At 42.9% G+C, this 15,490-nt stretch overlaps 1 protein-coding gene across 1 annotated transcript in view; it reads left to right on the forward strand.

Annotated features, from left to right (window-relative positions):
* Positions 1 to 15,490, forward strand: part of lmcd1 (LIM and cysteine-rich domains 1) — a 63,253-nt gene that overhangs the window by 32,468 nt on the left and 15,295 nt on the right. Inside the window, exon 4 of the mRNA XM_080184068.1 lies at positions 12,256 to 12,624. Coding sequence (XP_080040194.1) covers positions 12,256 to 12,624 — 369 coding nt within the window. The remainder of the gene's footprint in view (positions 1 to 12,255; positions 12,625 to 15,490) is intronic.

Genomic DNA, 15,490 nt, shown 5'->3' on the forward strand with positions numbered 1-15,490 from the left:
CTATCACAGCAGAACCCTTCAACAATGACTGAAGGCAGGTGAAAGGTTGCAGCAGGGTTTTGCCTTCAGTTTTAACAAGGCAGCGCAGTACCTGCTGTGCCACAGGCCCTCCACTGTAAAAGACATCATACACAGGCCCTTCAACTCGAGCTAAACCTGGGTAATTCCCATTAAATAGGTGTCAAGGAGAACATGCTAACATAATCACTTGTTTGTGATGGTTCTTGCTGAACAAATTCTCTTGCCGCAAAAGACACACATTGGGCGGGATTTTCCAGTTGCGCTTACCCCATAAGCAGAAAATCACCCCCGAGGTCAACAAATCTCTGCATGGTCCGCCCCACGCTGCTCACAGTGATTCCTGTGGCAGGCGGGACAGGAAAATTCCCTCCATTGTGTCTCAAGTACAATTTGATCAACAATTACATTTGAGATTCCCTGACCAATCTTCAAACAGCTTCCGCTCAGTCTGAAAGCTCCTGTAATGCCAGTACTTTGCTTCACTTTACCGGCAATGAGCCAGAACTCCAGTGTGCTTCGAGCTCACATTTGAAGTATAATTGCAATTAAAGGTGTCAGCTGTGGCTCAGTTGGGAGCATCCTTGTCTCTGAGTCACTAGGTTTGGGGTTCAAATCTCACTTCAGGATGTGATGACAAAATGAAAGGCTGACCCTTTAGTGCAGGGCTGTGTTGGAGGTGCCACTTTTAAATGATCCCAGTGTGCCTTCTCAAGTGAATGTACAGGATTCCACAGCTCTAGTTTGAAAACAAGCCAAAGACATTATCACTGGTGTTTTGTCCAACTTTTATCCTTCAATCGCCATTACAAATACAGATTTTCTGGCTATTATCACCTTGATTGTGGGACTTACTGTGTCTAAGTTGGTCGTCACATTTCTTAGTTTGTGACAGTAACTGCATTTCAAAACCACTTATTGGCTGTGAAGTGCTTTGAGATGTCACATAATTGTGAAAAATGCTATAAATGCAAGTCTGTCTTTTGTTTTTGTTTCTTTTAAATAAATCTGATAAAGGGACTCCTGAAATCTCAAAAGCGTTTTACGACAGTGGACTTGGATCATATACTTGCGAAAGTTGAGTAGCGCATTGCTATTTGATCTACTGCTTAACTGTTGTCTCCGATAAAGCATAATCATACATAAACATGAGTATTCTAGCCTGGCCTGCAGTGCCAGTCCCTCAGCATGTTTGGATGTCTTGTTTTCACACTTTTTAAGAAGTCAGAGAAATACCTGGAAGCATCTCAAACTATTTCCAGTGGGAATGTTGTACTTGGCCCATTATCCTCAATGCTACATGTATGAGGCAAGATTTCAATTCACAAGAAGCACAAGATTGCCCAAGTAGGGTGGAAGAGAGGGGAGATATCTATAAAGAGGCTTTTCTTTCAATGAGCCTTACTTGGTAGGTTCAGTAAATCTCCAGTATATGTTTGGAATCTCAGAAACGGATGGGGGCTTTGTTTGAAAAAGAGGTTTCTACATTTTCCCAGACAGCTTCTGTTTAGATACAAAGGTGTTGAAACATAGGAAACTAGAAAATAGGAGCTGGAGTGGGTCACTCAGCCCTTTGAGTCTGTTCCACCATTCATCATGATTCTCCAGCTCAGCAACTTGTTCACGCTTTCCCCACCCATATTCTCTGATCACTGTATCTGCAAGAGCTATGGCTAACTCCTTCTTGAAAACACACAATGTTGGGTCTCGACTTCTTTCAGTGGTAGCGAATTCCAGAGGCTTGCAACTCTCTAACTGAAGAAATTTCTCCTCATTTCAGTCCTGAATGATTTACCCTGTATCCTTAGACTGTGACTCCTGGTTCTGGACTCCCCGCCATTGGGAATATATTTCCTGCATTGACCTTATCTAGGCCTGTTAGAATTTTATAAGTTTCTATGAGATTCCACTGAAGATATGAAAAAGGCCATTTGGTGGAGTGCCAAGGATCATCCAATTTTGTAATGAAGAGCCATTTTCCTTTTTAATAATCATGATGAAGACGGCTGTGATGGATTACCATTAGCAGGAGTGTGGATACAGAAGTCATGTGACAAAAACCTCCTGGAAATGTATTCAGTCAGACTAGCTAACCCTAACCCAGTGCTACTGGGAAATTCCAGAAGGTATGTCAGTAATTGATGATATTTTGTTGATTGTATATGAAGAATACTGGATATTGATATTATTTGTCAGCTGTACAATCAGTTAGGTCCAGATTTTTACCCCCAGCTCGGGTTCACAACGTCGGGAGATTTTCCAGCTTGACAAAACCAACCTTTAAAATGTCTGTCTGGGCTTGGAATTTTTAGCTGGGGAGGGGGAGCAGAAATAGGAGTGGGGGCAAGCAACCTTGGAATCAAGATTCCTTGGTTGTTGGGTGCAGAGGTGGCCTGGGCACAAGGCATGTCTCACTGCGCTGGCACTGTTTAAATAAATAGAGATAATAGACAAAAAAACACCCCTCTGTCTCTCCCCACACACACTCTCTATGTCCCAACTATTCCCCTCTGCCCATCCCATGACCACTCTTACCTCCTATCCAATTTAATGGCAACCCATGTTCCACACAAGACTACCCTTTGCCTTAATCCTTTCATGCCAACTTCACCTAGTATCCTTGGACATTTCCTGGACAGCTTTGACACTCCTTCAACAGCTAGACGTTTCTTTGACAGCACGAGAGTTGCTTGACAGCTGAAAAGTTCCAATAAGTTTGTGCTTAAAAGATAAATAACGTTTAATTCTGACAATCCCAAAGGATGCCTTGCTTCTTCCATAGGTGTCCTGGGGTTCTATCAAAAAGGATACCTGCGTCAAAACCCACTCCGGAAATTGCAGTGTATTTTGTGAAGTTAGGCTAAACCCTAAGTTTTACATTTGATTTTGGCATGGGTGTGCATAAGGTGTTTCACTCCAAGTATGATTCAATTATGATCCATTATGAAGCTTTTGTCAAAGAAAGTTTATTTAAGGACACAGTTAGAATATAACAAAAGATATTTCTTTTGTTGTTAGATCTCTGTTCCAATTTAAAGCAACACCCCACAAACATGTACCCTTCTTCAGACTTTGCTCAAAAACAGGTATTCTCACATGATGCTGGATTTTCAGCTTTTTAACACTTCTGGACAGAGATCCAGGCAGCAATTTTCAGAGAAGGATATATCCTCAAAACAGCAAAACCCCAGAGAAGTAAACTTAATCTCTGGCAGTTTACAGTTTCCATCTTCAGAGTACAGTAAAAAGCGACTCTTTACTCAAAGACAGTATCTAAGTTTGAATATTGTGTGAAAAAGCCCAACTTCCCCCTCACATGACCATACCTGCCAATCATCCCAATGAAGTCTCACTCTGCAAGATCCCAAGGAAAAACAGCAGAACAGCATTCGTTCAGAATAAAATCAACATTCTAGCTATTAGAAACTATTAGTTTCCTGCAGCAATGCAGTATGCCTGTAGACACTATAGCTCCAAGTTCATAAAAAACTGCTACAACAGATCCTGCACAAAAACGTGGCTCAGATATATTTCTTAATGGCACAGTCTCGTCACCGATGTAATCTATATATAAATAACCAGCCCACTTAGCTGTTCGGCAATGATTGCAGAACATGATCTCCATCCTGTGCATTATCCAATTATATCAAATGATTATGCTATGATAAGAGTATCTAGCTTCCTAATCCAATTAGCTGTCTCCTTTCCAAAACGATGCATCACTTATAGTTAATAACATAATTCCTTTCAGATGATTGTCTGTTTCCTTTTTCTAAATCTGTTTCAATTTTCCATTCTTGTATTCCTTTCCTGTTCGCGTCAACAGTTTATTTGATAAATTAATCGTGGGTCTGTTCATTGAATTTTATCTTGAGTTGCTAATTCATTTGGTTTCATGACCTTGAACATGAACTCCTTCAGCAAGTCTTACTTGACCTCTTCATATGCAAACGTATTGCTCCTTCAGTTTACGTTCCACAGCCCTCCACCTCCCTTCCCCTCCCCCGTCAATAAGCGTGAACATTTTCGGATAATAATCTTCAATTGAACCTGCCTCCATGCAAAGTGTCACAGTGAAGAAAATAGAAAGAAATGTGGCCACTTTGGGAGCTGGATGCTTGCAAGTGTCCCTCTGTCTGCAAATCTTTCTGCGTGGGCTTCCACCGGCTGCTCTAGTTTCCTCCCATAGTCCAAAGGTGTGTAGGTTAGGTGGATTGGCCATGCTAAATTGCCCCTTAGTATCCCAAGATGTGCAGTTTAGATGGATTAGCCATGGGAAATGTGTATGGTAAAGGAGTCTGGGTAAGATGCTCTGTTGGGGTATCGGTGCAGATTCAATGGCCAGAATGGCCTCTTCTGCTCTATGAATTAAACTAACTGCCTTTAAAAGGCCTTAAAGACCAGTTTCAAAACTGCTGTGCCGGGGTAGAAAATAACATATGTTTTACATGTTCTAACTCTCTGGTTGTAAAGTGTAATCTAGCTAATCATGTCGTAAGGGTTTTACAAGCTTACATTTAAAAAGAAGAGTGTTGGTTGTGCTGGGATAACTAATATCAGTAGGAAAACCCCACTCCAACATTGGCATCTCCACGTCATAACTAATATCAAGAGGAACAGCAGTAGAGTTGTTGTAATTGCTCATTGCCTGTCAGGTTCTAATTGGAGGGGTTTATGCCTGGTCACTTTTTCAGTGCAGACGCTTGAGCAGGAATTGAACAACACACTTAAATACGGCAACCTCCTGCTACTGCTCTTTAAAGCTTGTGCGCAAAGGATGGCTGTGAGCAACTGGTGTTCCTGAATCTGCATCTTCATGCGGAGAGGTGCAGAACATTCGGCACTTTGGGGAAAATAAAACAAACAAGAAGCCTGACTTTTCTTCAGCCAAGCAAATTAAACCAAATACCGTATGGGGACAGTGTGAAGAGTTTTTCATTCCTGCTCTTGGCCTATGAAGAATACTTGCACATGTTTTACTTATTAGTTCAGGCCACTAGGAGTAATAAATCATCGCTTGCTGGCCCTATAATCTGCATTCTGCAAGAATCCTTGTAAGATCATCCTCCAGTCTGCTGTGACTATCATGTCCCTGGCTTTCTCTGCACAGACAGAGGAAGGGCCACTGTGGAGCACTGCTTTTCCTCCTTCAACTGCCGGCCAATTATTTTCAAATCCCTGGAATAAAAGAGAAAAATTAAAGTTCAGGTGGGACGCTTTAGCAAATCCTAGCTGGCCTGGCATCTTTTTGCCACATTATGTAGTTTCTTTTCAGCTCCAGTGTGCAGGGCAGATTAATAAGAAATTACTACAGCGCGGAATAACAGGGCTGTGCAGATGTGAGCCTTGGACAGTGTAGAGTGCTGCAAAGGCTAGCCCACATGGGTAACATTTGTTGACATTGCTTTACAATGTGTGTGTCTAGCACTCGATAGTATCTAGTGTGCACTTGATGTTGGTTGACAACCATAGCGAACTGAAAGAAGTCAACACAACATATGTTATTTGTTTATCCAGCTGTCTGCAACAGGCCACGTCACCATGTTCAAGCTAAGCTGTTGAAAAATACACATATATGGTCCTGAATTTTGCGCTTCTCTCCCACACCCCTCAGATGGGTTTTGAGATGGGAAGACCATGAAATGGCATTGAGGATATTTCCCTCTGGGTTCCCACCTGTCCGAATCCGGATGTGATTTTACTGTGGGATGGGTCGGGCTTCAAATGGGATGTCTGCCCTTACGTGGCCACTTAATCTCCTTGTCAGGCTATCTCAAGATGGGGAATCAGAAATATTCACTGGCCTTGATCTCAGGTGGGGTGACGTCTCTGCAGAAGACCCCCTCTGACTGGGATGCACTCCCCTCAGAGTGGGCACCTCTGGATCTCCCTCTTACCTCCCCCTCCCCACCCCAGCCTATTCCTGGATTACTCACTCGCGCCCCTACCCTCTCCAGACTCCCTGCCACTTATCTTGTATCTGCATCCTACACTTCCTTTACTGTGTCCTACACGTAACCCCAGGCACAGAGCTGTCTCTTCCAGCCATTTGGCTGACAGCTCTCTAAGGCGATACTGCCTTCCGAGTGTGGATGGAAATTCCCTCTGCTGCCAATCGAATGCCCATTAGAGTGTAAATTGGCAGCAGGCCAGTTAGATCTGGCGGGAAACACTGGATGGCAGCGGTCGAGCCTTAACCATCCCAAAAATCCAGGCTAGGGGGGATTGTCTTCCGTCAATATGAAGTATAATCCCTCCCACCACCCTTCACCACCCTCCAAGAGTACAAGGGATTGCTCCGTATGGTCTTGTGTCCTCTTCCCATTCCTCATCTAGGAGATTGGTATCAGGGTGTCCATGTCTCCCATAGTGTGTAGCACTGCATTTACTTATATTTGGGTGGAGTCCTCAGAGAACTCCCAGAATAAAGAGAGTAAGAAGTCTCAGAATGCCAGGTTAAAGTCCAACAGGTTTATTTGTAGCACGTTTTTTCAGAGTGTTGCTCCTTCATCAGGTGAGTGGAGAGGTAGGTTTCACAAACACAGCATATATAGACAAAGACACAATTACAAGATATTGGTTGGAATGTGAATCTTTTCAGGGAATCAAGTCTTTACACATACAGACAGTGTGAGTGGAGAGAGGGATAATCACGGGTTAAAAAGAGGTGTGAATTGTCTCAAGCCAGGAAAATTAGTAGGATTTTGCAAACCCAGGCAAATGGTGGAGGTTACATGTAGTATGACATGAACCGAAGATCCGGTTGAGGCTGTCCTCATGCGTGCGGAAGTTGGCTATCAGATTTTGCTTGGCAATTCTGCATTATCATGTGTCTTGAAAGCTATCTTGGAGAACCCTTACCCAAAGATTGGAGGCTGAATGCCATTGACTGCTGAAGTGTTCCCCAACATGAACATAGAACATTACAGCGCAGAACAGGCCCTTCGGCCCACGATGTTGCGCCGACCAGTTAAAAAGCAATGACCCTCTAACCTAAACCAAACCCTTACCATCCATAAACCTATCCACGGATCTCTTAAACGCCCCCAAACTAGGCGCATTTACAACTGCAGCAGGCAGGGCATTCCAATCCCTCACCACCCTCTGGGTAAAGAACCTACCTCTGACATCTGTCCTATAACTACCACCCCTTAATTTGAAGCTATGCCCCCTCGTACTAGCTTTCTCCATCCGAGGAAAAAGGCTATCACTGTCCACCCTATCTAAACCTCTAATCATTTTATATGTTTCAATAAGGTCCCCTTGTAGCCGCCTTCTTTCTAACGAAAACAACCTCAAATCCCTCAGTCTCTCCTCATAGGACCTCCCCTCCATACCAGGCAACATCCTGGTAAACCTCCTCTGCACCCTCTCCAATGCCTCCACATCCTTCCAATGTGGGGACCAGAACTGCACACAATACTCCAAGTGTGGCCGCACCAGAGTTTTGTACAGTTGCAACATGACGCTGCGGCTCCAAAATTCAATCCCCCTACCAATAAACGCCAAGACACCGTATGCCTTCCTAACAACCCTATCTACTTGATTCCCAACGGAATGAAAGGGAACGTTCCTGCCTGGCGATTGTCACGCAGTGTCCATTCATCCGCTGTTGTAGCATCTGCATAGACTCGCTGATGTACTGTGCCTTGGGACATACTTTCCTGCAGCGTATGTGGTAGACAACATTGGCCAAGTTGCGTGAGTGTGTACCGTGTATCTGGTAGCTGGATAAACATTGTTCAAGTATTGGTGAAGTCCAGAAAGTCCTCTTCACAGCTCCATCTGCCAGTGAACATGAAATGATGCATGCCCCTTTAAGAGGTGCTTAAAATTAACATCAATATTGGCCAGGATCCTTTGAACTTGTACGCTGCACCACTGCTGCCAACGAGAAGGGAGAATTTGGCAGTCAACTAAATCTCCATTCAGTGCGGCGGGACTGGAGAATCCTAGCCGCGGGCAAGATCAGGGAATTCCGGTGTAGGCAAGGTCAGAGAATTCCAGCCATTGTCTTTACTCCTAATCTGAACTGGTGTTTGTTGGGCGAGGGCAATACTCAAAATGCCAGCCCCCAGAATGTTCAGCCTCTTTGAGTGCTACCTAGCACTTTGGTGGCAATTAGCTATTTAATGAGCTGGTAGGCAATTGTCCTTGGCTCAGGCTACAACTTTTTTACTAAGATGATATCTTGGGCTGCACACTGGCTAAACTGGCATTGAAGATTAAGACACTATCTTGGCCATCTTAGAGGCTCTTTATAGTGCAAATTGTCAGTGAGTATCAGACCTAGAAGAAATTTAGATTGTGGAATTTTTAATGAGTCAATTTTACCCCATAAAGATAAAGACATTGGAGACAATTCCCCCCCAAAAAACCAAGTGCCCAACATGCAGGAAAACGTGAGATTTTCCCGCCTATTTTTTAGGCATACTTAGTTTTATGAATCTCCATCATAGAGTGCCTCAGGGGATTCATGCTAGTAAGTGATGTGGGGAGGGGTTTCATCCAGCTGGAGAGGATCTATCATCGGCACATGCGCACTGCCCATCCCCTCGTGATAGCTTCCTCATCACTGGCCTTCTGATCTTTTCCCAGACCCCCTATCCCCGTGTACCAGCATCACAAGCTCCCCCCCCCGCCATCTCTGGTTTTCCAATGCTTCCCCACTCCCCGGCAGTCACTGGCCTACCTGACCTCCCACACGCCCGATTGCTGGGCCCAAGGTGCACCCCCACTCCTGAATTCCTGAGGGAGCCTCAATGGCTTCTGTCCCCATCAGCGGGATGATCACGCCAACTTTAATCCCCGCCGGTGGGAACCTTTCCCGGAGACTGCTGTCCTGCGCTTACTAATCAGATTGCAGATGAGATTTCAGTGTTGTAATCAGCCTCCGGCTGATTTCCCATGCAAGGCTGTTTACGTTGAGAGAAAGGGCCTGGGAGATTTGCAATCATCCGGACATTGGTGGTAAATTCCACGACAGGCCACCCGCTGACATTTCCTGACCTACCACGCTATTCGAGCAGTTAAGTGGGCTGGGAGAATCACCCCCGACTGTATTTTAGGTCTCAGTGAGAAGATTTTTGTTTTGAAATTGCTGAATAAGAGCGCCAAAAATGCGATTTGGGATCTTTTCACCCAAAATTCTGCGTGTCTATTTACAACCTGCTCAACACATGCACAATATTTGTATGGAACTGCACTTTTTTTGCGTGCGGTGGGGACTAGCACAAAGTTAGTGAGCCCTCAGAGAGAATTTTGACAGAGGTTTCAGGGAATTAGTGTTAAAAGTCAAAGGAGCATTGATGAGTGTAAAAGTGAGAGCAAGTCAATGCAGATAATTGACATTGTTGCTTCAATGAAAGCAATCAGAAACTGTCAGGTCCAAATTGAACATGCTTTGGGAGATTCCTGATTATGATCTCATCTTTATTTAGCAGAATCAGGATCTAATCTTTTGACCTCTGTTTCAGCAAAAGTTTGGACTAAATTGGTTGGCAGTAAATGACACCCTTGTTTACAAAGTTTCTAGTGCTCTTGATCTTTACCAGCATGATGCAGAGAAGTGTCCTTATTTGGGGAATACTTTCTAGATGTATTCAGCTAAGACTAGATGGTTTCAGGCCTAGAGATTTTAGTTTCATTTCATGTGAAGTTGTTTTCAGAAGTTCGTTGCCATTCCACCTGACACAGGGAGGAGGAAATGGTTTCCAGTTGCTATTGGATATCTAATGGATCTTTCTGGAGAAGGTCTGGTTCGAACAGGTTGGTAATCAGATACTTTGGTCACAAGCTTCCTTACTGGTATGGGTCAGAGCCACTCATGGGAACCATACAATCCCTACAGTGCAGAAGGCAGCCATTCAGCCCATCGGGTCTGCACCGACTCTCTGAAAGAGCATCCTGCCCAAGGCCCCTCAACTCCATCAACGCGTGCATTTATCTTTGCTAATCCACTTACTCTATGTTCATCCAGCAGAAGGTACTCTTCAGATGTAGGCAATAAAATGAAACAAAATTTACTCCAACAGATAAGTCAAAGAAAAAGGTTTAATAAAGAAACATCATTACTCCAACACTTGAGGTCTCACCCTAGGCCATTGCAAGCTCTCCCAAAAGGTTCTTATTTATATGGAATCAGCTGGTCAGATGATCATCACACCATTTTGCCATTGGTTACAGTTTACTGGGTCAGCTGACCCTTACAGCTTGTCACCATTGGTCACATTACAACAGATCCAATGTTATCATTGGTTATATTCTAACCGCCTGCATTTCTTTGGACACAAAGGGACAATTTAGTATGGCCTAACCCACACATTTCTAGACTGGGAGCAAATAGGAGCACCTCAAGGAAACCCATGCAGAAGATGCAGACTCCACACAGCTACCCATGGCTGAATCAAACCAAGGTCCCTGGACCTGTGAGGTAGCAATGCTAACCACTGTGCTGCCTTTTGGTTGGCTCAGGTAGCTTCCCCCCTTTATGCCTTTCCCTGACACAATCTTCGCACTTTCCAAAGTGTTATCATTTGCTTTTCTTTAGCCAGTCATTAGGGAGTGTTGGAGAAAAGAGCGGGTTTTGTGTTTTTTTTTGGTTTGGTCATCATCTTCAGTTTGATGCCGTGCAGCTTTACAAGTCTGAGTCTAAGTTGGACAGACAAATCACACCGCCTCACATTGTTTTGTGAACATCCTTCAATCCTGCACCAAATCCTTGTTGCTGACTTTAATGGTGAACAGTCTGACCAAGGGGATCACAGTTGCATGCTGGGCCATTTATGAAAGAGATGTTTTGTCCTGGTGTGGAGAATGCTGATCCTCTAGAGTATAGACCACTGTTTACAAGGATGTTGATAATTGGGTGTTGTTCTGTCAGATCACACATCAGATTCTTGTAGCTGATATTGATGTCAGCCAAGAGGTTGCGCCATTTGCCCTTTTTGTCAAACCACCTCCTGAAAACATTCACTGAGCTCCTGAAAAGTTTGCTTGATTTGAGTCATGGGTACTGTAGGTTCTGAAAGTCATCATGGATTGACAGTTCCAGGTCAGCTTCAATGCTGCCAAACTCTCGCAGCGTTTTTGCCTCTCAATGCATCTCGTGAGGTGGCATATTAGGACTGAGGGCCATTGTACTGACGTTGAGTTTACCACTTATTATCCACGTAGATGTGTTGAGGATGGTGTCCAAACACTTTATGTGGCTGCTGTTGATCTGCACATGGGCAGCAATAACCTGCTGAAGAGTACACTGGCAAGTAGTGCGAAGAGTACTTTCTGTCCCTGGTCCACAGAACAACCTGCTCCCTGTGGGAGTCTGCAGCGAGAATCACTGTGAATACAATATTCAGTCTGCAACCCATCACTGAGTGTGTTACAATACCAACGCAATCCAGCACTAGGACATGAGCAATGCACCCCAACAATTTGGGAAGAGTATGCTGTTGCCTGAGGAAAGCCAAATGCAAATTAGGAGCTGCTGCTTTTATCTCCTCTTTCTTTCCCAAGGAAGCTCAAGTGTCAATGCGGGATTGGGAATTCTGTTTCAGTTATTTATTTATTCACTCGACATGCCTGGACAACAGTCAAGAAAGATATTTCCTGATGTTATACCAGTAAATTCCTGTCCAGTTACTCTACCGCAACTTCTTGAAGTCTTATGCAGCCCATGTGTAATAAGTATGATGTAGCTCATGTCGTCAAAAAAATGTCTGGTTAAAATGACGATCATAAGAATGATCCTTCAAAGTTTTTTTTAAATTATTTGAGCGATTAATCACACATAAAGTATTCTAGAACTGTCTTCAATGACACAGTTGTACAAGTGTAATCAGTGTGACTTTTTGAAGAGTAAAACTGGGTTGATAGATGAATAACACTTCAATAGAAACTGATTTTTCATTTAATGGGAGTTTACTGTGTAAACAGCAGAAAAACGTTTTGAACAACATAGTATTTGTAGAATTCCATTGATGCTTCAGAATGAATAATATGTGGACACCGTGATTGGCAATGCAACAATGTATTACCATTTATAGGAAAACTTTTCAACGTTAAAGAAAATGTTTGGAAGATGTAAAGAGCTCTGTTTATGCATTGGAAGTGAAGGAAGTGACTGTTTTATTCCCACACATGTTGTAATTATGTTCTGGATTTAGCTTCACAGGAATTAAATACGTATGTTTGTTATTGTACATCATAAAACTTTTTTTTCTTCCCTCTCCCCACCAGGCTATTCATTATATGGAATTCATTCCGAAGGAAATGCAGCCAATTGCTGGCACAGAAGGAGCCTATTATCGCCGCCGGCAGCTCATGAGGCAGCTGCCAGTATATGACCAGGATCCTTTTCAGTGCCACGCTTTGTCAGAGAGCGAAGTGAAGAGCATGGAGGAGTTTGTCAGGAAGTACAAGAGTGACTCGCTGGGAGTTGGTGAGGTGGCGCTGCCTGGCCAGGTGGGTAGTGCCAAAGAGGAAGCTAACCAGAAAGCCAAAGCCATCGGACAATTTACCAATGGCAAGGTGGCAAAGGGGAAACCTCAAGATGACCCTGCATCAACCAATGGAACACTGGCAGAGGCCCAGCCAAAAAACGAATATGTGAGTAATTAGCATAGTAAATTGGCTTGAAAAGTAAGGTCAGTAAGCAAAATTTTTGAAAGAAACAAGTACTTGTAGATCCATTTGACTTTCATGTGTGTTTTAAATTTTTTCAAGAAAAGTTAGCTTCTTTTGACCCATGTGAAACCAATTATTCCAAGGTACACACAAGGGAAATGTATTCTTGTTGCTGTTTTGAAATGTTTGCACACTTCAGCACAACTACATGATTCTTAGGATTTGTGCACTCTGGGAGCCTTCAAATGTGTTTTTTGGCCAATCTATCTTTCTCTCATTCTCTGTCTATCTCACAATGTCTCTCTCTCTCTCTCTCCTCTTTTTTTTCTCTCTTTCGTCCTCCCCATTACTACCTGTTGTAGCTATGATGTTGAGAATTTGTTGTGAGCATCAAAGGATAACTGGGCTGGTCATCTTTTATGAGCTTGTGCCTCTTTCATCTCTATCATGGTTTGGGCCTAGTGAGTGACAAACAGTCTGATTGAGCTGACCTACATTCAATCATTGGAAGAAGAACTAAGTTTCACTTAAGCATGTCATAATGCACTTATAATCACGAGTATTAATATGGCATAGTGGCACAGTGATTAGCACTGCTGCTTCACAGTGCCAGGGACCCAGGTTCAATTCCTCAGGACAGTATCTGTGTGGAGTTTGCATGTTCTCCCTGTGTCTGCATGAGTTTACTCCAGATGCTCCAGTTTCCTTCCACAGGCCAAAGTTGGGCATGTTAGGTTGATTGGCCAGGCTGAATTGACCCTAGTGTCAGGGGGATTAGCAGGCTAAATGTGTGGGATTATGAGAATAGGGCCTGTGTGGAATTGTGTTTGGTACATATTTGATGGGCTGAATGGCCTTCTCCTGTACTGTATGATCCTATGATTCTATGATTACGGGTAAATTATTGATTTTCTCCTTGGACAAGTACTAAATTCCAGAACAATAGATTTTGCAGTTGCAGTCTTGAGGAGGGGTTACTACAGCAACTTGACTTTGTTCCATTCTTTTCAGTATTCTTGTCCACTTTTTTGATTTGGTGAAAGTACGTTATACTCTTTTATTAGTTACAAACTATACTATAATGTCTGAATTTCTTTTAATAAGCACCATATCTGGCAATGGAATTTTGAAGGAGAACAGTAATGGTCATTTGACTGAAATATTACTTGGATTTAACAATACTGAGGTGCAACTTTGCAAGGTGGATAAAGGCTTAGTATACAGTATAGGAACTGACAGCTTTTTGTAAATTGTTCCATTATTAATCCACCTTGGTGTTAGGGACCAATTCAGAAACTCCAAAGTATATTTCAAGTTAACTTAGACCCAGAGTTTTTTTGATTTTGGCATTAGTGTGAACACAAGGTGTTATGCTGCAGGTGTGACTCAAATGACCCACTCAGAAGCTTTTATTAAAACAAATTTTATTTAATCACACAGTTAAAATATAACAAAAAGAATTAACATAACTTTCACAATTGAAATACTTAAGCCTGACAAGGTATAATTCTTAATTGCAAGCTATCTCCATAGTTCCAATTTAAGCAATAGCCCCATAGACATAGATCTCTCTTCAGAATCAGTTATCACAAAACATATAGGTTCATGTGGGTGTTAGATTTTCATCCTTTTAACATCTCTGGACAGAAATACAGAAAGGTAACTGTCTTCTATCTTCTATATAGCAACCTCCAGAGAAAAATCTATCTTCAGACAGCAGACTTAGGAGGAAGAGACCTATTTTGTGGCAGGTCCCAGATTCCAATCTGCCAGGAGTGAACAAGAGAGACAGAGCTACTTCTCCCTAAAGATCCCAAGCAGCAACTATGTTTGTTCCTTTTGTGAACCGAGTCCCACCCAGTCACATGCATTTCTTGTCAATCAACCTAATCAAACTCCACTCTGAAAATCCCCAGGGGGGAACATTAAAATAACAAACTGCATTAACCCAGATTAAAACAAACACTCCAGGAATTAGAATCAATTATGCTTCTGCAGTATCAATATGTGGGCTGCCAGTAATAGAAGAATGGCACCGGGTAAATAGAACTGACTTTGAAAGAAATCCTGCACAAGAAACATGACTCAAATACATTTCTTAAAGGCACAGTATCATCACAGTGGTCTCTTGAAGATACTGGGATAGTGGTCCATGGGCACCAGCACTTCAGCATTTTTCTTAAATGGACAGTCATCATGCATTTATCTGAGGCAGTAGATGGTTACTTCACCACAGAAAGAACCATACCAATGCACACTGGAGGAGGCTAACATGAGACAGATGGACAAACAGAAATGGGATGGAGTAGCCATATTTTGTACACTATAAAGTGGATGTGTTCTTCAGGAGATATGGGGAAGGAAAATGGGCCATGCTCTAAATGACTTTGTAGATCTTTACAAGCCAGCTTTCATCTCCTCTATCTTTGGTATTTAACAATCTGCCTCCTTTCACTTTTGATGCCAATGAGATGAGCATGAAGTTCTTACGCGGCAACCTGGCTCAACGCCAAAGGAAAGTTTTGATCTTTGGACCATCTCTGGTCTCTTCTGAAGCACCTTTGTTAAGTTTTATTTTCACTTTTTTGAAGGACCTTTTTAATTGGATATTTTCTGTGCAAATTGTGAACAGAAACTAGTCCTTTCCAGAAGACTTACAAGGAAAGTCTCTTTCTCAATGTCCTCATACCATAAATTTATGAAGTGTGCCAGTGTCATGCTTTTTAACAAGGAAATGCCATTGTCAGCAGTGGGACCAGAAGATCCCGCCACCTCCTGCTGTGAGAAATGCGCTGCAGTGAGGCCAGAGAATCCATCTGTCATTTATTTTAAAATTAAGTGCTTTGAC

This window comes from Carcharhinus amblyrhynchos, chromosome 3 (assembly GCF_965287045.1).
Source record: "Carcharhinus amblyrhynchos chromosome 3, sCarAmb.v2.hapA, whole genome shotgun sequence".
NCBI lineage: Eukaryota > Metazoa > Chordata > Chondrichthyes > Carcharhiniformes > Carcharhinidae > Carcharhinus > Carcharhinus amblyrhynchos.